This window comes from Lonchura striata, chromosome 2, assembly GCF_050655825.1.
Source record: "Lonchura striata isolate lonStrDom1 chromosome 2, ASM5065582v1, whole genome shotgun sequence".
Classification (NCBI taxonomy): domain Eukaryota; kingdom Metazoa; phylum Chordata; class Aves; order Passeriformes; family Estrildidae; genus Lonchura; species Lonchura striata.
In genome coordinates, this window is record NC_140704.1 from 424,841 (window position 1) to 446,328 (window position 21,488).

The 21,488-nt window shown below is 58.9% G+C and overlaps 1 protein-coding gene across 3 annotated transcripts in view; it reads right to left on the reverse strand.

The window, feature by feature from the left end:
• The window catches only part of AGAP3 (ArfGAP with GTPase domain, ankyrin repeat and PH domain 3), a 108,624-nt gene that overhangs the window by 74,424 nt on the left and 12,712 nt on the right, over positions 1-21,488 (reverse strand). Inside the window, exon 1 of one of the 3 annotated variants that reach the window (XM_031503774.3) lies at positions 2,792-3,617. The exons of 1 other annotated variant lie outside the window; for it this stretch is intronic. In XM_031503774.3, the coding sequence (XP_031359634.3) occupies positions 2,792-3,602 (811 nt within the window). In that variant the 5' untranslated portion in view covers positions 3,603-3,617. Of the gene's footprint in view, positions 1-1,194; positions 1,385-2,791; positions 3,618-21,488 lie in introns of those variants that run through there. One more of the 3 variants, XM_085572868.1, reaches the window with a different exon arrangement.

Sequence of the window (21,488 nt, forward strand, 5' to 3'; positions counted from 1 at the left end):
TGCTGTGCCCATCACACAGTCCCTTCATACACAGAGACAACTCCAATTCCAAAACAGTCCAGTCTTCCCAAGACCATACCTATTAGACAACCTCTCTGGAATGGCACCAGCCAACACCTGGATACTAGAAATGCTCTGAACCACTGACCATGATCACCTGGGTCAGTCCAAGCTGGCTGGACTCTGTGTTGACTTTGCTCTCTAGTCCCAAGGGCTGTTGCCTTCCCTTGCCCATTACACAAGGATCAGCTCTTTATGTTTTTTGGGTAACAAGCCCTGGAATCCCCCATCACCTCTCTGTGTGCTCAATCCCAGCCGAACCCCTCCAGGGCTGGGAGCAGCACTTGGAGGGACCCCCTGGCTTTTGTGGGTCTATCTGGATGCAGATCGTGGTGCAGGGTGGGTATCACAGCGTGCCATAAACAAACCGCTCCAGGTTCTGGAAACAGAGAGTGCTGGCTTGGCTCTCTGCCGCGACTCCTACATCCAGCTTTTCCAAGTGCTGATAACCACAACTGCAGCTGCACCCCCCAGGAGGGCAAGTTGGGGCTGCACCAGCAGCTTTCCCAGGGCAAAGTGGGCAGTGCCCACAAAGAGCATCAAAGTCTGTGGGACGTCAAGCAGGTGTTTGAACACCATCGGCCTGCAAGACTGGAACAGGAATGGGGCAGAGACCCTCTGAGCAGCTCTGTGGTAGCAGCACTAAGGCTCAGCCCCTCCAGCCTTGGCTCAGAGACCCACAGCTCCCACCGGAGGAAGCCACGGACCAACATTCTGAGCAGAGACAATGGGGGGCACAAGAGAGGACAAGCAGCAGTTGCTTTGCTGTGCAGACTTCACCATTGCCTTTTCACACCTCACCATCCTCAGAAGGACACAGGTTGGTGGGTACAGGGACTGTGCAGGTAGCAAGCAGGTAATGAATGGTGTTGGCAGTGTGACCAAGCTTGGTGTGAGCTCTGCAGGACCAGGGGCTCCTGCCAGGAGCCACAGTGCCAGAGGCAGCCTGGAGAGGTCAATCCCTGAGCTTCTGCCTCCAGCACGAGCCACAGCGGCAAACACTAATCCCTGCAACAAGCGGTGGTCCTGCATGAGCTGGCTGGTCACCACTGCGGGGACCCCAAACCACCCACACCACTCCCCACAGAAGCCTCAGCAGGGTCTCCCAGAGACGGATCCAAAGGGAGCTCCTACCTGTCTCACGGAGGAGCCAAGTGAGAGGCAAGGAGGCCAACCGAGCGCTCAGCCTCGGCTGCTCTGTGGGAATGCGGCCGCCAGGCCGGGTGCTGCTGGCGCAGCTCCCGCTGGAAGCGGCAAGCAGGAACAGGCCCCCGCTGCAGGGGCTGGGCCCGGCCCTCCCTGCCCGCATACACCCACATTCCCCAGCCATGAGCGCAGCCTCCCCTCTCCTGGGAACCTCCGCCACCCAGCCGGCAGCGGCACACAGCCCGGGCCGCCCTGCCGGCACCGGAACCCTCGGAGCGCGGCAGCATCCCGGCCTCGTGCCGAACGGGCAGCCCCGCATCCCTCGGAGCCTCCAGAACCTTCCCCTGGAGCACAGCGAGCCCAAGGGACAGAAGGGCCTAGAGGATGGAGCCCCCTGAGCTCCCTGGGCAGCTGCAGAGCTGCTCCTGTGCTGATCTCTGTGGCCCAGCACTCATGGGGAATGTCCAGGCACGATGCTGCCCTGGGCAGGAGCTGCCTCAGGAGCAAGCAGGCTCCTCGGGAGCATGTGGGTTCCCTGGAGAGCCTGCCAGCCCTAAGACATCCCTCTGGCACACAAGCCAAGCAGAGAACTGCCTCCACAGCACCCAGATCCAGAGCAGAGCCATGGAACCCAGCGAGGCCCCCCGGGAGCGGGCGGCAGGGCTTGGCCCAGCCCCCAGCTCCAAGCGTTCCATGCCTTAAAAAGCTGTGGATGCTGCTGCGGATGCTGCTGTCACCTCCCGGCCCTGCCAGGCCACAGGGCTCGCCTGCAGCTCCTTCCACAGGGCCCGGAAGGGGACAGGGCACACAGGCACAACCAGCACAGCCCCAGCGGAGGCCCCACAAAGCCCTGGCGCCAGAGAACTCCCACCAACATCAGAGTCAAACACCCAAGAGCTGCTCCAGCTGCCAGTGCCCGCTGAATGCCCAGCCCCGTGGGGACCTGTCCCATCACGGGTAATGCCACGCCTGCTCTCTGCAGGCTGCCCCACACCCGGTGGGGGTCCCTGTGCTCCCAAACACGTGGTCTCTGCTCAGCCCCAGTGCAGGACCTTAGCAGGGGGGGCCGGGGCTGAGCATCCCCCGGACGAGGGCTGGCACCAGGGAGCCGCTCACAAGGCAGGGTGCAAGGGACACTTCTGCGCTCTCCAACCCCTTGTGCTGTTCCACACCTCTGCTCTGGCAACCTCCCAAACAGCCCCACTTGCCTGAGAGCCCAACAGCACTCCTCTCCCCATTCCTCCAATGTTGTGGGGACGTGCAGGACAGCTCAGCCCACCCTGCCCTTGCTGGGACACCACCAGGGCAGGAGGGACATGTGACACATGTGCTTGACTCCCAGGTGTGTGGCCAGCAAGGGAACCAGACGCACATCCTCCTAAGCAGCCACACCACGGCTGCTCCAGCACATGACCCTGTGAACACACACCTCACTGCAGACCAGTGCAAACCCTGCAGAGCACCGGGACAGAACCAGGTCACAGCCCAGACAGGCTGCTGGGACAGGCCACAGCCACCCATCCCTGCGGGCCCCTCTGGCACAGGGGGCTCTAACCAGCCCAGCACTGCTCCTGTGCTTACTTACCCAGAGCCCGCAAAGGACCCCCACCCAGGAGGACAGGCTCAACGCTGCCATGGGGATCCTTGGGGCACACGCTGCCGGTGCTGCCACGCTCTCGCCTTCGGAAGCGGCTCGTGAGGAGCTTCCAGAGTCCCCCCGTCTGCACGGGATCAGTGTGCAGCCGGCCCCCGACCCTGGTCAGCTCCGGGTAGAGCAGGTCCCGCTTGCTGGGGCAGGTGTGCAGGGAGCTGGCATCACCCTCGCTCTTGGTGCGGAGGCGCGTGGGGCGCAGGAGCCCCCCAGACTCAGAGCGCCGCAGCTCGTGGCCCCGGCGCAGGCGGAAACTGAAGCTTTTCCGCAGGGAGCTGAAGTTCTTCCTGGGGCCGGAGCCGCTCCAGCCGCTGCCCCCGAAGAGGTTCCAGCGGCGGCTGCCCCACAGGGAGCCCCCCCGGAGGAAGCCGGGGCTGTCTGTGGAGTGCGGCGGCCGGGCGGTGGGCAGGAAGGTCATGCTGCTGGGGCGCGGGCGCTGCGCCTCGTCGGGGCCGTCGCCCTCCGGCTCGGGGCTGTGCCTGCGGGGCGAGCGCAGCCGGAGCAGCTCCAGGAGGCGGCCGCGGGCGCGGGCGGGGGGCGGCGGCGGCAGCAGCGCCCCGGGCAGCCCGTTCCCCGCCGCGCAGAAGCTCTTGGGCCGCCGGCGCTGGTGCTGCGCGGCGCCGAGCGCGGCCTGGACGGCGGGGACGCCCTGCAAGTCCAGCGACTCGCAGACGCTGACGGCGCGGCGGGGGCTCGGCCGCGGGGCGCCCCGGCCCGGCCCGGCCCAGCGCCAGCCTTCGGCCATGGTCAGCGGCGGGGCTGCCCCATGGCCCCACGCCCGCCGCTCTCCGCCGCCGGCGCGGGGCTCCCGCGACGCGCCCGCATGTCCGGGCCGTGCTCCGCGCCGCCAGCGCGGGGCTGGGCCGGCCCGCCCCGGAACGGGCCGGGGCCGCGATGGGGATGGGGCGGAGGCCGGGGCCGCCCCGCCCGCCGCGCCCTCCGCGGGCACCGACGGCACCGAGTCCGGGGCACGGGCACCGGCGGCGGCGCCGTCCCGCAGCGGCGCGGGGCTGCGGCCCCGGGGCAGAGCGGCGCCGGTCCCTGTTACTGCTCGGCCGCGCTCAGTGCCCGCGGCGGAGCCCGAACCGGGGAGCTGCGGCGCTGCCCGGCCGCCCGGACCCCGCAGTGGCGCTCACCGGGATCAGAACCGCCCCGGACCCCGTCGGGGCGACGCCAAGCGTCGGGACCGGAACCTGCCCGGGCCCCGGCGGGGCGTTCACCGGGACCAGAACCGGCCCGGACCCTGCCAGGTACCGGCCGCCGGGCAGGGCCGGCAATGGGGCCCCGGTGCGGCGCGGTGCCGGCCGTGTCCGCCAGGGGGCGCTGCGCCCCCGCTCGCCGCTGCTGCCCGTGAACACCGGCAGCGACACCGGGACCGCGCGGGACCGGCTCCGGCAGCGACACCGGGACCCCGACGAGACCGGCTCCGGGAGCGGCACCGGGACCCCGCGGGACCGGCTCCGGGAGCGACACCGGGACCCCGACGAGACCGGCTCCGGGAGCGACACCGGGACCCCGACGAGACCGGCTCCGGGAGCGGCACCGGGACCCCGCGGGACCGGCTCCAGCAACGGCACCGGGACCGCGCGGGACCGGCTCCGGCAGCGACACCGGGACCCCGACGGGACCGGCTCCGGCATCGACACCGGGACCCTGGCGGGACCGGCTCCGGGAGCGGCACCGGGACCCGGCACCGGCACACCCGCACACGCACCCTTTCGGCGGCCCCGGCTCGGCCCGGCCTTGCGGCACCCCCCGCGGCCCCGCTGCCCGCAGTCCCTGCCCGCAGTCCCGCCGCACGTCCCTCAGCCCGGCCCGGAGCTGCCCCTCTCCTGCCAAGAGCCCGCTCTGCGCGCCAGAGCCCCGGCCCCAGCCTCCGGCCCTGCTCCAATCCAGCTCCCTTCTGCCTTGTCCCCTTTCCCAAAGCTGTGACGGGCAGCGAACCCCCAGCAGCTGCCCTGTGCTCGGGGACACGTGAAAAGCGTCAGCATGGAGCCCAGGGGCCGGGGCAGCCCTGAGCACCCCGACCCTGGAGCACAGACCCCCGCGAGCACTGACTTCGAGAGCCCCCCGAGGCCGAAGCAGAGGGCACCAATTGAAGTGTGACAACCTCAGACAGAGCTTCGTTCCTGTCTCGTCCCAGGGCAGTCACTTCCTCTGACCAAACCCACCATCACTAAGCACTGACCCTCCTCCTCGGCCACTAGAGTCCTCACTGTGGTACCTCCTCCACCTCTTCCCCAGCACCCCTCATTGCTGCCTGCAGTCCCTGTCTCCAGCATCACCCCAGGGTGCTCTTCCTCCTCTTCCTCCTCCTCTTCCTCCTCTTCCTTCTCCTCCTTTTTCCTCCACACCTTTTCCCTCTTCTTGGCTTTCCTCCTTCACATTACAATTATGATCTGTGCTCCCTCTGGGGAGGAAAAAAAAAAGATGCCTGATTCCCCCTTAAACTATTTTACCTTACTGAAAGCCCTGTCTGCTGAGCCAGCCCAGGTCTTCTCCTGTTTCTCCAGGCCTCTTCAGAGAACACCTTAACATCAAGCACCGCCCTTTCCCCCTCCTTATACAGGAGTCTTTGACTCCACTGCCTTGACTCTTCCGAAATCCCACCACCTTCTTGGACTGTGCCTTCTCTTTGAACCCTCATCCTCTTCCACAGCAGGCCTCATCCTTACTTCTCCAGTTTTCTGGATGCACCAGGCCTTGGACACAGCCAAACCCCACCTAGAGCTCTTCTTCTCCCTACTGCAGAGCCAGCGCCTCGGCCAAGCCCCTTCCTTCTCCCTTCTCCCTCCTCTCCGAAGCCCGCAGATCCCAGCATCCACCTCCCCTCCCATCCCTGTCAGTACCACGGATCCCATCATGGCATGCAGGAGCAGAGGTCCCACCCAGAGCCTCTCCTGGGGCTTCACATCCTGCTCTTCCCTCGGGTGTTGGCAGCAGCCCTATGCCAGCAGCTCCCCTTCCTCCCCGGTACCCGCTGGGGAGCTGTAGCTCAGAGCCGCCTCTCTCCAGCCGCAGCCGTGTCCTGAGGGCAGACAGTGCCACATCCCACTGCCCTCCCTCCCAAGACAACGGGCACCTGTGCCCGGGACTGAGCAGAAGGCGCCTGCCAGCCCGCCAGAGCTGCAGCTCTGCCATCTGTGCCAAGGTCACAGGAACACACGAACTGCCAGACTGGCTCCGACCCGCGCGCACAGCATCTGCCACCCCGTCTCCCGAGCAGCCGCACTGCAGCGACAATGAGGAATTCTGCAGGAAGCAATTACAAGGGAATGTCTTCCAAAGGGCTGAACACCAGACAGGGCTGGCTGCGGGGACCAGGCTGTCAGAGCCAACCTGTCAGGGGTACCTCAGGCACAGGTACCTGGCTCTGGCCATGCAACCAGGTCAGGACCCTCACAAGCTCCTGCCCACCATGCCTGGCACAGCTCTGTGCTCCCAGGGGTGGAAAGTTCTTCCTGTGGGGAGACTGGACCGTCTATATCCATCTCTTTCCAAACCCTGGGTTTAACACATACTGCAACAGTGCCAGATGGTTCCCTTTCCACATGAGTCTCAGCTTTTTAAAATATTCTGGCAGGTTCTGGCTGTGAGGTGTCACTGAATCACAAACTGTGTGCGGGAGAGATGATGCACCTTGTGCTGCCCGCTGAGGCAGGACTGGACATGCTGGGTCCCCCTGACAGGGTCTGTCTGATCCATCCCTACGACCTCCCCAAGACCCCTCCAGCACAATGACCTCCTCAAGTCCCCTCGTGCCTGTGACCTCCTTCCTGCTCCAGCTCTTCCTCCTCCTGTGATCCCACCCAAATTCTGATTAAACCTACTGGAAAACATGGGGAGTTCCCCTTAGCTGATGACATCCCTTCCCTGTCCTACCAGAGATCATATCTTTAAAGCTATTTGTGTTTTTTAAGGATTCCCAATTCTCTGCAGTTTGTCTCCACCTTTCTTAAATACAGAGTCAGACCCTGGGCACAACACTCAATTGGAACCTCCAGCAGCCTAAGAAGAAATACAGGTACAACACCTGTCCTACTGCATCCCAGTAGGATACTGGTCTATACCACAGTAACAGCGTAACACTGTTCTTATCTAACTAGGCTGTTTTGTGGCAAAGGTTTCCAAATGCTGTGTGCACTGATATGTATGTTGATGTGATCCCCTTGACATTATTCTGAAAGACGTCTAAAACAGTCTAAAATGGAGCCTTAGATTCAAGTCCTGGGGTTGAGGGCTGCAGGGCACCTGCACAGGCTGGGAGTCTGTACCCCAGGGCAGGTTCAAACCCCGTCAGTCTCAGCAACACATGGGCTCCAGCTACCTCAGCCCTCCACTGATGGAGAAACTGCTCTGAGAACACGACCAGAAAACACCAGGTTTGAGGCGAGCCACAACAGAAACTCCCTACATGCCTTTAATGTGTGTCTTCTCTGGCAGTTCATACCATAACCGTACTGGGCTGGACTGGAGCTGTGTCTGTGTCGAATGCAGATGACAGGTGACAGCTCACCTGTTCACTGGTGACTTGGCCAGAGTCCCCAGGGCTATGCAGGGCTGCAGAAGAATCTCTGAGAGCTGGGAAGTAACAGGGCTTTGGCAATCTGACCCAGAGCAGGTGCCTGAGGACAGAAGCATGTTGGTCCCTTACCAGGCCTTCTTTGAGTCACATGCATGGTACAAACATTACGGCCATGAACATCTGGCTGAAATTAATATAATCCATGAGAGGCTAAACAACAGCTGCATGGGAGGAGTCCGAGAGCCAGGGAACATTCCAGTGCTGGTTGGCCCTGGTGTGACATTCAGGGTGGAGCCCCAAAAAGGAAAGGGAGTCTAAACAGTGGTCAAATGTTCTACTGTGCTCCCCAGACCCCATGACACTGGTGTCACTGCTCTCCCTGACCCACCAGCACTGTGTTCCCCCAGACACAAACAGTACTGCTGCTCCAGAGATCTGCAGATAGGGCGATTTTGTTGTCAGGGAGAAGCCCAGCTGGGAGGATGGGACACCTTCACTCACCATCCCTCCTGGGCTCAAAAGCACTGTCACTCTGCAGAGGGGCCTGAGTCTGGGGCCCCCCGCAGCCCCACACATCCAGCACGGATGAGGAACCAGCAATGCCTCGGCAGCCGGAGGAGGGATGAGGTTCCCAGCATGGAACCCAACAGCTCCAGTGCCTGCACAGAGGGCAGCTACAGCAGCAGAGCAGGAGCATGTGAAGAGCCCAGACAGCTCCGGTCCTGCATGCCGCCAGGGCTGTGAGTGCTCGAGGCTGACAGCCCTGCACAGACGTGCTGGCCGTGGGACTGCAGGCAGCAGACCAGGCTCCACACCACTGCCAGGGACAAAGTCAGACAGGGGGCAGGACAGGTGACAACATGGCACCTGTGCCAGGCTGCAGGGCACCCAGACAGGGAGCAGGACAGGTGACAACACCGCACCTGTGCCAGGCTGCAGGGCACCCAGGCAGGGGCCAGTACAGGTGACAACACCGCACCTGTGCCAGGCTGCAGGGCACCCAGACAGGGAGCAGGACAGGTGACAACACGGCACCTGTGCCAGGCTGCAGGGCACCCAGACAGGGAGCAGGACAGGTGACAACACGGCACCTGTGCCAGGCTGCAGGGCACCCAGGCAGGGGGCAGGACAGGTGACAACACGGCACCTGTGCCAGGCTGCAGGGCACGCAGGGCCCTGGCACATGCTGTCCAGCTGGAGCAGCAGAGCAGGAGGGCTCTGTGCAGTGCCAGGGATGGCAGCCAAGCTCGCCTGCAGCTGCAGCAGGACCCCGAGCGCTGTGTCGGGACCATGCTGGAGCTGCCGGGCTCTGCAAACCAGCTCCAGCCAGCTCAGCCATGCACCAGGAATACTGATGAGGCTCTGCCAAACCGGAGCGTCTGGGGGCGCGGGCTCGGTGGCCCGGCCCTGGGGTGCAGCGCTGCAGCCCCACGTCACAGCCCACGCTGCCAGCGTCAGCGGCACCGTCACTCGGAGGCGGGCGGGGGCCAGCCCTGCCTGCTGGCCTCGCGGGGCCAGCATGGAGCCAGAGACGTCCTCGGCCCGAACGGGAGGAGGGAGAAGGAAGCAGAGACGGCCCCTGACCCAGTGCACGGAGACACGTTCACGCTGAGTGCTGCCACAGGCTCAGCATCCACCACAGCACCACTGCACAGCGCGCAGCTCCACGGCAACCCTTTCTGGTCACCCCGAGCACCCTGACAACCCCTTCTGGTCGCCCAGAGCACCCTGGCCCCAAGAGACAAATGTCCTCCAGCTCTCCACTGACAAACACTCACCCACCCCACAGCCCCGCACATCCCCAGGGTCTCAGGACGGAGAGATGAGGCACTGCTCCAGGTCTGAGCTCTGCCACAGATCCTCAGTGCCAGCTGGACCCTCCCACCCTGCCCTGCCCCGTGCCTGTGCCCGTGCCCACTCTGCAGCAGAGCCCTGCGTTTGACACTTGACAGGCTGACTGACTTTCTGAAGCTTCTTGCCCAGAGAGGTGCCTCAAAGCAGGTTGTTCCCTCCAGTTTCCATGGAGAGGAGGAACAGGCCCAGCCAGCAGAGAGTTAACACCAGCTGGGAAGTAAGTAACAGTCACAGGAGAGCCCGACTCCAGCACCAGCTCCCTCCCTCCTCCCACACTGCACACCCCCAGCTCAGGTCCTGCCGCAAACCTCGAGCTGCTGATGAGGAAATTGCCACCTTCTCCCCCCATGCAGCACTGAAGCAAACGCCTCCCTCCCACACAGGTGAGGTCAGGCTCAGGTCACCCAAAGAGGGCACGGCCACGCTCCTGTCCACCAAGGACAGCAGCCGAGCACCAAACTGCTGCCAGCCTTTCGAGGAGGGCATCCTGCCATGGGCCCCGTGCAAGTGGCCATGCTGCAGATCCTGCACTCAAAATGATGCAAGTCAGATGCAGGGAAGGCAGATGGAGGGATAACAGATGCAAGGATGATGCTTCCTAAGCTGGTCCAGACCCTGGTGCCTCAGGGAAGCCCCAGAAGATAATGCTTTGGGATGTTACCTACAGGGTGTAATACTAGATCAAGGCAGCAGCCATCACTTCTGCTCTTTAAACTCCCTCCAGGCACTTTTGCATGCAGAGCTGTCCATACCAGTATCCTGACTAAATCTGCAGGTAGGCTGGTACCTGCACTGCAGGGCACGAGCAGCCCTGCCATGCTGCCAGCCATGCACCGGGCTGGCCCCAGGCACCAGGCTGTTTCCAGGTACAGAGCTGTTCCCATGGAACAGGGCTGTCTCCAGGCACCAGGATGTTCCCAATTCCCAAGCTCCCTACTGGTGATGCAGGTATGAGCAGCATCAGCATGATTAGGCCAGACATTGTGAAATCTCCTTGTGATTTTGAAATCCAAAGACAAAAGGCTAGGTGAAAATTTGGTTAGAGGACTAAAGAAGGACTCAGGTCCTCAAGTCTCGCTTTAAAATCTCTCCCATAACCATCACTTAAACAGCAAAAATCCTCCAGTTTATTCCAAAAGCAGTAAAACAAAAGAAGCTATGGCACTAAAAATAGCCTCAGAGTGAAACTGAGAACTGAATGGTGAGCAATGGGACTCAAAAGACATGAAAACCCACGTGAAGGTGAGGAGGAGAACAGGGCAGGAGATGGACAAGCCTGAAACATCCCTCCTGCCTTGACAGAAAGGCAGGGACTTCGCAGCAGTCTGCAAAGGACGGTCACAGAGCTGTCCTTCAGCTGGACCACGGAGCTCCCTCACTGTGGTGACACTGCAGTGCCCAGTGGACACAGGACATTCCTGCACGCCCCAGCAGAGCTCCCACACAGCCCAGCAGCAGATGGCACACAGCCCCTGCCCCACAGCCTTCCGCCTCTGCACGTGGGGCATCGCAGGCACCAACAACACTAGAATTTTGGGAATAGCCGACCCTAGCAGAAGGTAGGACTGGAGGGTCATCGAGATCCACAGAAAGGGGAGCAGCCCAGAATCCCAAAGGGATGCTCCCAGCAGTGCTTCCCAAAGCTCTCCAAGACTGCTCCTCCCTCCCTGGGAAACATGCAAGACAATTAAAGCCACGGAAAGATCCCATCCTTTTGCCCTGTTCCCAAAGGCACCTGCTCAGGAACAACAGAGCAGGCAAAGGAAGTATTTTCAAAACACAAGCTAAAAAGCTACCGAGGCTGACAACAACACAGGATGCTCACGTGGGCCTGAGCACCCCAACAAACACCATGGTACCGCTGCTCCCACCTCGTCATCCTATGAGGCAAGCATGGTGACTAACAGCATCTGCACACACTGGCAGAGATTGTTTTGCAGCAAACAACAAGAGCCAGCTGTGAGAACAGTGTTAGTAATACCCCTGTATCCCACCTGGAGCAGGGGGGCTGCACTGCTCCAGTCCCCAACAACCCTCTCCAGCTCCCTCACAGGGACAGGTCCCAGACCCATGTGGAACTTCGACGCTCACAAGAAATGGACTTAGAGAAGGAAATATCAGCCTTGGGATCTTAAAGAAGCAGATGTCACCTGGCATGTGGAACTCACCTTCACAACAAACACTTAGGTAAGACTGTCCATTTCAACGAAGCCACTCATACCTCAGGTGCTGCCCCCAGGTCCTGGAGAAAGCCAGAGGCAGCCCCAGCCTGAGGGATGCTGAGCCAAAGACCCTGCTCCAGGCTGACCAAGGATTTGATGTCTCCTGCACCTGCTCTCACTTTGGCACGAGGGTCCCAGCTCTGACCCCTGGAGCAGCCCCTGCTGGAAGCAGCCTCCCCACGCCAACCATCTCCCCCAGTGCTCACCTTTACAGACCCCAAAGAGCCTATCTGTGTCCAACTCAGGCATTTCGGGCTCCTCCCCAAGGCCTCTGCACAGAGGCCAACCACCAACCACAGACAGCAGAAAAACCCAGAAACTGAAAGCCACAAGCCGCAGCCGGAAGGTGGGACGGAAGGTGCAGCTCTTGCACCTGGTTCTCTGTTCCCACCATCCCCTGAGGCTTCCCTGCTGCAGCCACAGACACCTCAACCTGCAGGCTCATCCTCCCAAATGGGAATGGGTGCCACATCTCACTCCAGGGCCCCAGGAGGGACCAGTCCTGCGTCCTTCTGCCCATCTCACACCCTCGGCCTCAGCAGCCCCCACCTCGTGGCTCCCCACCAAGTCCCAACAGGGTCCAAGGGGTCCCAGCTGCCTGACCACGTCCCAGTGGGGCCCAAGGGGTCCCAGCCTGAGTCACAGTGGGGCCCCTCCCTGACGTGACCACAGAGAGCAATAAGGGAGACCTCAAATCCCCTGGCACCAAAACCAACTTCCCATGTGGTCAGAGCAGAAGGGGATGGCTTTGAGTGCCTCACACCACCTTGGATTTGGCAGGGAGAACCATTCTTGATGATTTTTCCAGGCTCCAATGCAGACACTAAATGCAGGAGAAGGTGGATCCCCAGGAATCCCCCCAAAACTGCCTAAGCCCAGTTTGTATTCACAGCTACACACTGAGGGCCCCAGTTCTTAGCCCACTTCACACATCTCATGTTAACCATTGACTCTTCCAGTTTCTTCCTGAGGTCACTCTGGACTAACCCAAATACCATAAAGAAGCCTCAAGGTATTATTTAATCACTAACACCTTTCACTAATCCCACTGCTCCGGAACTGTTCTCAATGTCATGGAAAGTAGATCCCATCAAATTACATCACTCAGCACCCACTTCCCTCCTTTAATTCTCCACTAATTAGGATTATGTTAGGTACTCCACTGCTCTCTCAGGAATCAGTATCAGTCTAACTGTATCCTAAATACCTGAGTCATCCACAGATCCTGCAGAAGGCTGGCAGAGCATTAGCCCATTCCAACCTTGCTCATCTTCTCACAGCCAGCTCGCAGGGAGCCCTGCAGCCAGCTCTGGGTGCCAGCTGCCCAAAGCTGGGACTCTGAAATCACCTGGCTTTGGTAGCTGCTGTTCAGAACTGAACAATCATTGCAGAGAAAGGACTCCACCTCTCCAAACAGGGATGGAGATACTTACACTGCACAGCTCCCCACACGCCGTGTTTCAGACAGTACAGACAAACATCACAGCTAAAAATGTCCCTGCTCCCAATAAACCTCCCAATTCCCGATAGGCACTGACCAGCTGGATGCCAATGGCCACTCGTGTCCCACCTCTTTTGCTCACTTCCACTCCTGGTCTGTGCTCCGTAACACCAACTCTTCCTCTGTTTAGGATCAATTCTGTGCCAGTCCTGCTGTTCAGATGCGCCACCCGCTCCCTATGCCAGGCTGGCTGTTGGCACAGCCTCCCTCATTAATGGGGCTTTATGTGATTTGGGCACAAACATGATATTCTTTGGAATTACTGCATTTGCTGTTAGTGTTCTCTCTCCCAAGTCCTGTGGCTCATCATTTTATTGGTTTTTTGGCTTTAGGGACACCAACCTCCAAAACCAAATGGCAATGGGTGAGTACTACCCCAACGCCCTGTCCAGGAACAGCATCGCTGCTCCAGGTTTGCAGGGCATAATGGGGGCCGTGAGGGACAGGAACATCCTTCCCCATCCACAGGCAATTCGGTGCCAAGGAAAGGGCTGGGATGGCTCCCAGGAGATGACCTTGGTGGAGATGAAACACTGCTGGGAACCTCCCTGGCGATGCCCAGGGCTGGCACCAGACCGGTACCACTGGTAACACCATGACACCAGTCCCAGTAACTCCAGCACTCACTGCGTGCTGCTGCTCACCTCAAAATCCACAGCACAACTGGGGCACCTGTGTAGTGCCTGGAGCAAGTCCCAGGCAAGGCTGTGGGGTTCACACCTCCACAGACTCTTTAGATGCAGCTGGGACCGTGCTGTGCTGGGGAGAAGGTGGGAATGAACAGCACTGAGACATCAAGGCTAGAGAAGGGCTCCCAGGGAGCGAGTGCAGCCACTACAGTAGGAGGGCTACCAGGGAGCATGGCAGGCACCCCAGGACCACAGTGTGCACCCCAGGACCATGGTGTGATCCCCAGGACCACGGCATCCCTCCCTGGGAGAACTCTGCTTTGGAGGACGTGGCTGCAAAGCTCTGCCATGCTGTGCTGCTAGAAGGATTGGCAAACAGGAAACCTGCCCTGGCCACAGGCACACAGGAACGGGCTGCTGGCTGGGGAGAGCCTGGGAGAAGGGACAGATCCAGCGGTGCTCAGACCAAGGCTCAGGCTCAAGGGGGACTCTGCCTGCCTGCCTGCCTGCCTGCTGGCCAGCTCACACAGCTCTCACAGGCAGTGCAGCCCCAGTCTGCAGCCCTGGACCTTCAGGCCAAGTACAGAACTTCAGGAAGGTACAGAACAAGTATGAGGTGTGTGACAGGCACAGGGAGAACAATGTAAAGCAAGGAAACCCCGGCAGCTCAAAGCATTACTCAAGGTGGCAGAAACAAAGAGAATGTGTGGCAAAAGGACTTTAAAATCCTGAGTGTCCAGCTGCCACAACAGCAGGTGACCAACGAGAAGTGGAATCATCAGAAGAAACAAACAATTCTGATTTTACATCTGGAAAAATAAGCTGCAAGTTCTCACCACTCAGATGAAATTCTGGGGTTATTCTCAACAACTCTAGGAAAATGTTTCCCTGAGGAACTGTGACTACCCCATTCCTGGAAGTGTTCAAGGCCAGGCTGGACGGGGCTTGGAGCAACCTGGTCTAGCGGAAGTGGGGTGGAACTGGATGGCCTTTAGGGACCCTCCAAACCCAACAATTCCATAATTCTGTAAACATCAGTTTGCTGCTCAGCAGCAATCAAAGATCACAGAGGGTGCCAGCTATTACTAGGTAAAGAATGGAGAACAAGAGAGGGAGTGTCTCAACATTCTCATCCTGACCCACAGTTCTCACCAGGTACCGTGAGGGCAGGAGATGACTAACAGGACAGGAACAGCTACTGTACAAGGAGCCTGGAAAGGATGATGGCAGAGGGGGAATGAAGTTTTCCATACTGGGAGAAGAAAGGAGGAGGCCACTAGAGAACAATTTGTTCACTGTTTCTTGCGAAGCAGAAACTTGGGGACATCACATCCAATTAAGCAGGTCCAAAAGAGGAGATTTTTTTCACATAAAGCATCACTGTGAAATGTTTCATCAGGGCTGCGGCGGCGCTCGGCGAACACGCACTCAAAGGACACTCGGCCAAATCCAAGGACAAAAGCTCCATGCGAGGCTACAGAAACACAAGATGCAGCTTTGGGCTCGGGAATGGCTTCCTGGGAGCAGGAAAGGCAAAGCCCAGCCCATGCACAGCAGGGCAGCAGCCCAGAGGAGCGCTGGAGCCCCTTTGGCAGCAGCACGAGGAGGGCCCCTTGCCTCTGTCCCCATGTGCCGAGCCCCAGCAGTGCCACGGTTGGGGCTCTCACACCGTCCCCGTGGGGGCGAGGCCCGGGGCTGCCAAACCCACATTCCCACTGACATTTTCCATGCTCGCTCACTGCATCAGGATGGTATTTATAGAAGTTTGAGCAAAAGCAATTCAGACACTTCTCAAAAGCAGGCTGGGGAAAAGCACGGCAGCTTGGCCAAAGCTGTACATTTTTCCAGCTTTGAGTGAGGGATTGAAGAGCTGAGCAACCTCCCAGCTCCAGGCTGGAGCTCAGCACTCTAGACTTTGATCTGCCAAGCCACAGTGGGTTCTGCCTGGGGTCCAGCAACTGTTTCCTGCATCTCCAGTCCCAGCATTTCTCAGATGAAATCCTGGGGTTATTCTCAACAACTCTACGAAAACATTTCCCAGAGGAGCTGTGGCTAACCCACCCTGGAAGTATTCAAGACCAGGTTGGATGAGGCTTGGAGCAGCCTGGTCTAGTGGAAGGTGCTCCAGCTCATGGCAGGGGGTGGGACCAAATGAGCTTTAAGGTGCTGGGTTCTGTGACCATGGTGACTGCAGGATTTCCCTCCAAGGCATTACCTGAGACAGGAAAGCAGGAAATGCCAAGGCCATTCAGCCAGACAAGAGAGTCTGGGCACCTGGGAGGTGCGGGCTGCACACTCCAGTCCCCCAGCCTCCCAAGAATGGATCTGCTCTGCAGAGCCCAGTTGTCCTTGGCAGCTCTGCAGGGAGAGGCCCTGATGAGCCCCACCAGCCCCATGTCCCATTGGCATCACCAGCCTGTGCAGGAGGGTGCCAGAAATTAAAGTGGGTCCCATCACAACTCTTCCTCCTCCTCCTCTCAAGCTGAACTCCAGCCATCTGCGGTTTACAGCTCCAGATCTGATCCAGCACCCTCGGCTCTCCCACAGCATGGAGCGAAATCAGCACTTCTGGTGCCCAAGTCACCCAACCTACTTATCACTCCTACTTCAGCCTGAGAGCGCTGACTGTGACGAGGAGCCTGGGGGAGCAGACTCAGGTGATGTCACCTCCATCCCTGACACCGTATTAGCCAACTCCCCCACTTCTGGATCCCACAGCTTCCACAGAGGACAACCCACTCAGCTGACACAGAACGAGCGATACCATTGCTCGAGGCACCTGAGGAGGTTCTGCCAGGATCCTTGGGGCACGGCAGGGCTCCCAGAGACCTTTCTGCAGGCAGGAACCCAGACTGCCGTGTGTCTGTCGCACTGGGCAGCTGTGTGTCTCCTCTCACAGAGAGACACAACTGTGGGAGCAAACAAGGGCCTGCAGCTCCGAAGGACCAGAGAGCTGCCACCTCAGCCTCACATCTTAATCACAAGATCGTTCTATTTCCATGGAAACGGCAGAATTAGAGACTTCGACGGAACGACAATTACCAGCATTGGGAATTTAACTGTTCAACCTGCCACGCTCCCGTCCCCAGTGCCAGTAGAGGAGATGGCACTTACCCACACCACTGCCCTGCACCCGGCCCCAGCACCACGGCCAGCCACGCTCAGGTGTTTGCTCCTGCGTCCTGCAGCAGCCAGCTGGGTTTCCAGAGAGCCTCCCATGTCAGCACATCGGGGATGGATGCTCCCGACCCATGGGGGCTCGGTCCAGTGCCGACTTGTCCGTCAGCTGATCCCGGAGCACACACAGTGATCCTGCTGACCAAGGCTTCCCCAGGGCCTCAGCAGCAGGAAAAGGCTATATGTGCTCATGAGTCACTCAGGAATTACGGGATGGCTCCAGCTCTGGCCCAGTGCCTCCCAGGGCAGGCCCTTTCCCTGACACAGCAGAGCTCCACAGTGGTTTTGGTCAGCCAAGGACAGTACGGAGCCGAAGCGCTAACTACCCTCAGGGTACAGGGTACCCTGTCCCACCCCACTCTCACCACTCCACCGTGCAGCCACGAGCCTTTCCTGAAAGCAAAGTGGGAAGGACCTGGCAGCACACCATGGGACTCCCTGGACTCATATCTTACGTTTGCAAACAGCACAATGTAAACTGCAACCGTGGGAGCATCAGCAAAGCTGCTGTGGTAAATCAGGGGAGCTGGGATGCCCAGGAAGCCCTCAACTAACATAGACACATCTCCCAGGAGAGAAGAGCTGGCCCTCTGTCTTCTGTCCAGACAGGGGGCCACTTTGAGAGGCCATTGCCCAAAATCCCCTCCACGCGCTCCACGCCTTGGCCCAACTATGGTCAGCAGGACCATTAGCTGATGGGTCCAGGTCTCCCCTGGCTGTTATGCCCAATCCAGGACTGAAATTGCTCAGCCCAGTTCTAATCATGTACCATCACACAGACCAACCCTCAGACAGTGGGCAACATGCTGATGGAAAGGAGTTTTCCATGGCACGTGCATTCCACTGCCCTGCCCATGCCTGGAAGTCAACGCACACTTGGCCGTGAGCAACACTCCTGCCATGATTACAGACATGCTCCTAAAGCCCTTCCTGCAGGTTTGGACACTGATGTCCAACCTCAAGGAAAGCAATTTCCCACCCACAGAAAATTCCAACCTGGCTCTGAGAGGCCGGACCTGGGGCAGCTGGAGGGATGCCATCTTCTACACTGGAATCTGCGGGGCACAGCAAGTGCCTGCTCCATCAGGAGCTCATAAGGAGCCATCCCCACCCTCAGACTGGCAAGGCTCCAGGCCTGAAAGCACTTCTACAGCTGATCTCCCATGAAAGCAGGGTGTGCTCCAGGCCAGACTCTCCTCCAGCCTCTGGAGAGAACTTCCCAGAGCACAGCTGACACACTGCCTGTACAGACCTGTACCAGCAGGGATGAGCCACCGTGACCTCCGATCCATCCTGAGCCTGTGAGCCCCCCGGACCCCGCAGGCACCCACTCGAGTTCCCCGTGTCACACGTCACACGTGGCACCGGGCAGCTGCTGTGGAGGGGACAGGCTGCGGGACACCCACAAGATCCCAGGGACCCGGGCTCCCCCCACGCCACAGCTGGACTCCCGCTCGGTCCCTCCCAGCGCGGGCGCAGGGCTGGGGCTGCCAGCGCAGCGACTCGGTGCCAGCCAGCGGCACAGCGGAGCCCGCGGCTGAGCCACGGCGTGCCAGTGACCCGCGCTGGACACGGCTGCACAGGCACACAGCCAGCACAGGCAGCCGCAGCAGCTGCAGGTCTGCTCACACACTGCTGCACACGCAGCTCCAGCTGCAGGTCTGCTCACACACTGCTGCACACACAGCTGCAGGACTGCTCACACACTGCTGCACACGCAGCTGCAGCAGCTGCAGGTCTGCTCACACACTGCTGCACAGGCAGCCCCAGCTGCAGGACTGCTCACACACTGCTGCACATGCAGCTCCAGCTGCAGGACTGCTCACACACTGCTGCACAGGCAGCCCCAGCTGCAGGTCTGCTCACACACTGCTGCACACGCAGCCCCAGCTGCAGGTCTGCTCACACACTGCTGCACATGCATCCACAGCTGCAGGTCTGCTCACACACTGCTGCACACGCAGCCCCAGCTGCAGGTCTGCTCACACACTGCTCTGCTCCCCAAGGGCGCTGGCACCGGGCAGAGCACAGAGCTGGCAGTGCCGTGGGCGAGGTCTCCCAGTCCTGCAGCGGTGCTGCAAGGACGCTGGCAGGGGTGCTGTGCCTGTCCCCAGACATGCTGGCGTCCCTGCTGCGGGGACCCTCGTGGCTGCAGCCTGGGGAGCCCTCAGCCCAAGCACAGCTGCCCCTGCCCTGCTGGCTCTGATCCCAGCCTAGGGCTCACCCCGTGCCCCACACACCCACCCGCTCGCCAGCCTCAACAGCACCTGCCCGGGGCACGGGGCAGCCCATGGGCCAGGCTGTGCCAGAAGCACAGTTTGTCATGGAATCACACAATCATTAAGGTTGGAAAAACCCTCAGATACCATATCAAGACCAAGTGTTCCCCCAGCACTGCCAAGGCCATCGCCACGTTCCCCTGTGCTGCACCCCCATGGCCAGGGCACAGTGTCATTGGATGCTGGGGGACTGAGGGGACCGGACCCACCCTGTGCCTCTGACCACTGCACCCTTCTCACCTGAAGAAAGCTGCTTAGCACCTACTTCCATAATAAAGTAACCCAAATCCTCAGTAACTGCTCTTATTTTACTGTGCCACCTAAATCTGGCAGCGCTGCTGCACTCTGGGACCAGCAGAACTAGCTCAAGGAGAGGAAGGGATGCTGCACTGGGGCCAGACACAGCCGTGGGCACAGTGGGAGCCAGGGACAATGGGGGAGCAGCAGCAGGACTCAACACCTGGAGAGGAAAGCAGGGCAACCTGGGTTTTCCCAGAGCAGTTGTGGCTGAACCATCCCTGGAAGTGTCCAAGAATGGGTTGGACACAGCTTGGAGCAATCTGGTCTAGTGGAAAGAGTTCCTGACCATGGCAAGGGAGTAGAATGGAAGGGGAAGTAAAGTCCCTTCCAACCTAAACCATTCCAGGATTCTAAGCCCCAGTTTGGTGCTTTCTCTGTGGTTTGCGTTTTTACGCTTCCATAATAATTGATCAGACAGTCCAAATGCCAACTCTTCATAAAAACACCAGGACTACAGCTTGGCTAAAACTCCCAAACTTGCCTGGGGGCAAGTGACATCCAAACTGCCCAAAAAAGGGTAAAAAGTAGGAAGAGGAGGAAACAGATGTCAATAAGATCTTGAACGCAGGAAGCATCAAAAATGGTGTAGGAAGCTGAAGCCTTGGGGAACAGGCATCTGTAACAATGCTGAGAGCAGCAGGAAGCGGCGGTGAGGAGCGCAGACCTGCACGGGGAGGCACGGCTGCTCCCCAGAGCAGCTCCTGGGCAGGGGCTGCTGGGCCTCGGCACCACAGGCGCCGACACAAACGCTTGGGAAGAGCAAACAGACAAACGGAGCGCGGCAAAACCATTAGCAGGAGCCATTTTCAAAATGTCATCAAAAAAAGTAACTTTCATTTAAAGGCACAAACAACCTGAATACAGTGGTGCAAGGAAGGGCGAGAAAGAGTGAGCTCACACTCCTGCTCATGCGAGTCTTAAATAAATATGGAAATAACGGAGATATTCAGGAATGGCTGGAAGAGAGCAAAGTGACCTCATACCCCCCAGCAGCTCTTGCTGACACGAGTCCCCGGGAAGGGATGGAGTCAATGGAACTGGATGTTCTTAAACAACAATTCATGTTGCAGCTGACTGCACTCCTCCAGTGGTTCAGGCGTTGCTGACACAGGGCTTGACTGGACAACCTTGAAGGTGCCTGCAGCCCAAAGTGATCCACGGCTCCATGACACAAACAACTCCACCCATGTTTCCATGATCATGTAACCCAATCCCATACAACACTCCCTCTATAAACCATCACGCAGCAAAGTCATTTACAACAAACACAGCAGGACCAGGCTCAGAAGAGTCAGAGGTGCACATCAGCAGGTAAGAGGATTCCTGTGACACCTGGAGCCTTACCAGTGACGTTGGGAAGCTTCAGACAACTGGGAAAACACTTTTACTATGCCAGCTCTAAGAGAGGTGAAATGGCAAATGCCAGGAATGCCAGGACAGTCAGATCCCCCGGCCCGAAACCACAGACCACGTCCTTTTGGGGTCTTTACAATTCAGGAGAAATGACTGGGTGAGCAGGAAGCGTCCATGTGGAGTCACATCAGCCCCATCAGGGAGAAGCAGATGGGCACACCGGACAACAGAGCTCTAATGCACACAGGCCACTGTGGCAAGCACATTTCTCTCCGTGCACCTCTATGAAAAATCCTGAGAGGGAGAGAAATGTGCTTGCCACAGGCCACAGATGACCTTTAAGGTTCCTCCCAACCCAGACTCTGGGATTTCATAAAAAAGAGCAGCCAGCAGAGAAAGGAACTGGATTTACAGTTCCTCAACTGCGGTTGGGTCAAGTGGGAGCACACTGCCTGTAATCTGATGAATTTCATTTTAAGAACACTGGGTAAGGAAGAGCCATAAAAATTCTTTGAAGACCACACAAAATGAACTCATGAAGAGACTTTTAATGAGAGTTATGTGACTTACTTCCCAAAAGAACATCAAGAGATAATTGATGATGAAGTAACAGTAAACTTCTCAGGGAACAATGTTCAGGTAACAAAGTTTTATTTAGTCTAATCTAAAGAAATAAGTGAGAAAATGAACTTTAAAACAGATGAATGCAAATTGGGAATTAAACGGGAACTATCATCAGCTGGAGGAGTTAATGACTGGAACAATCGACTGAAGAAGCAGCGGGTGGGCTG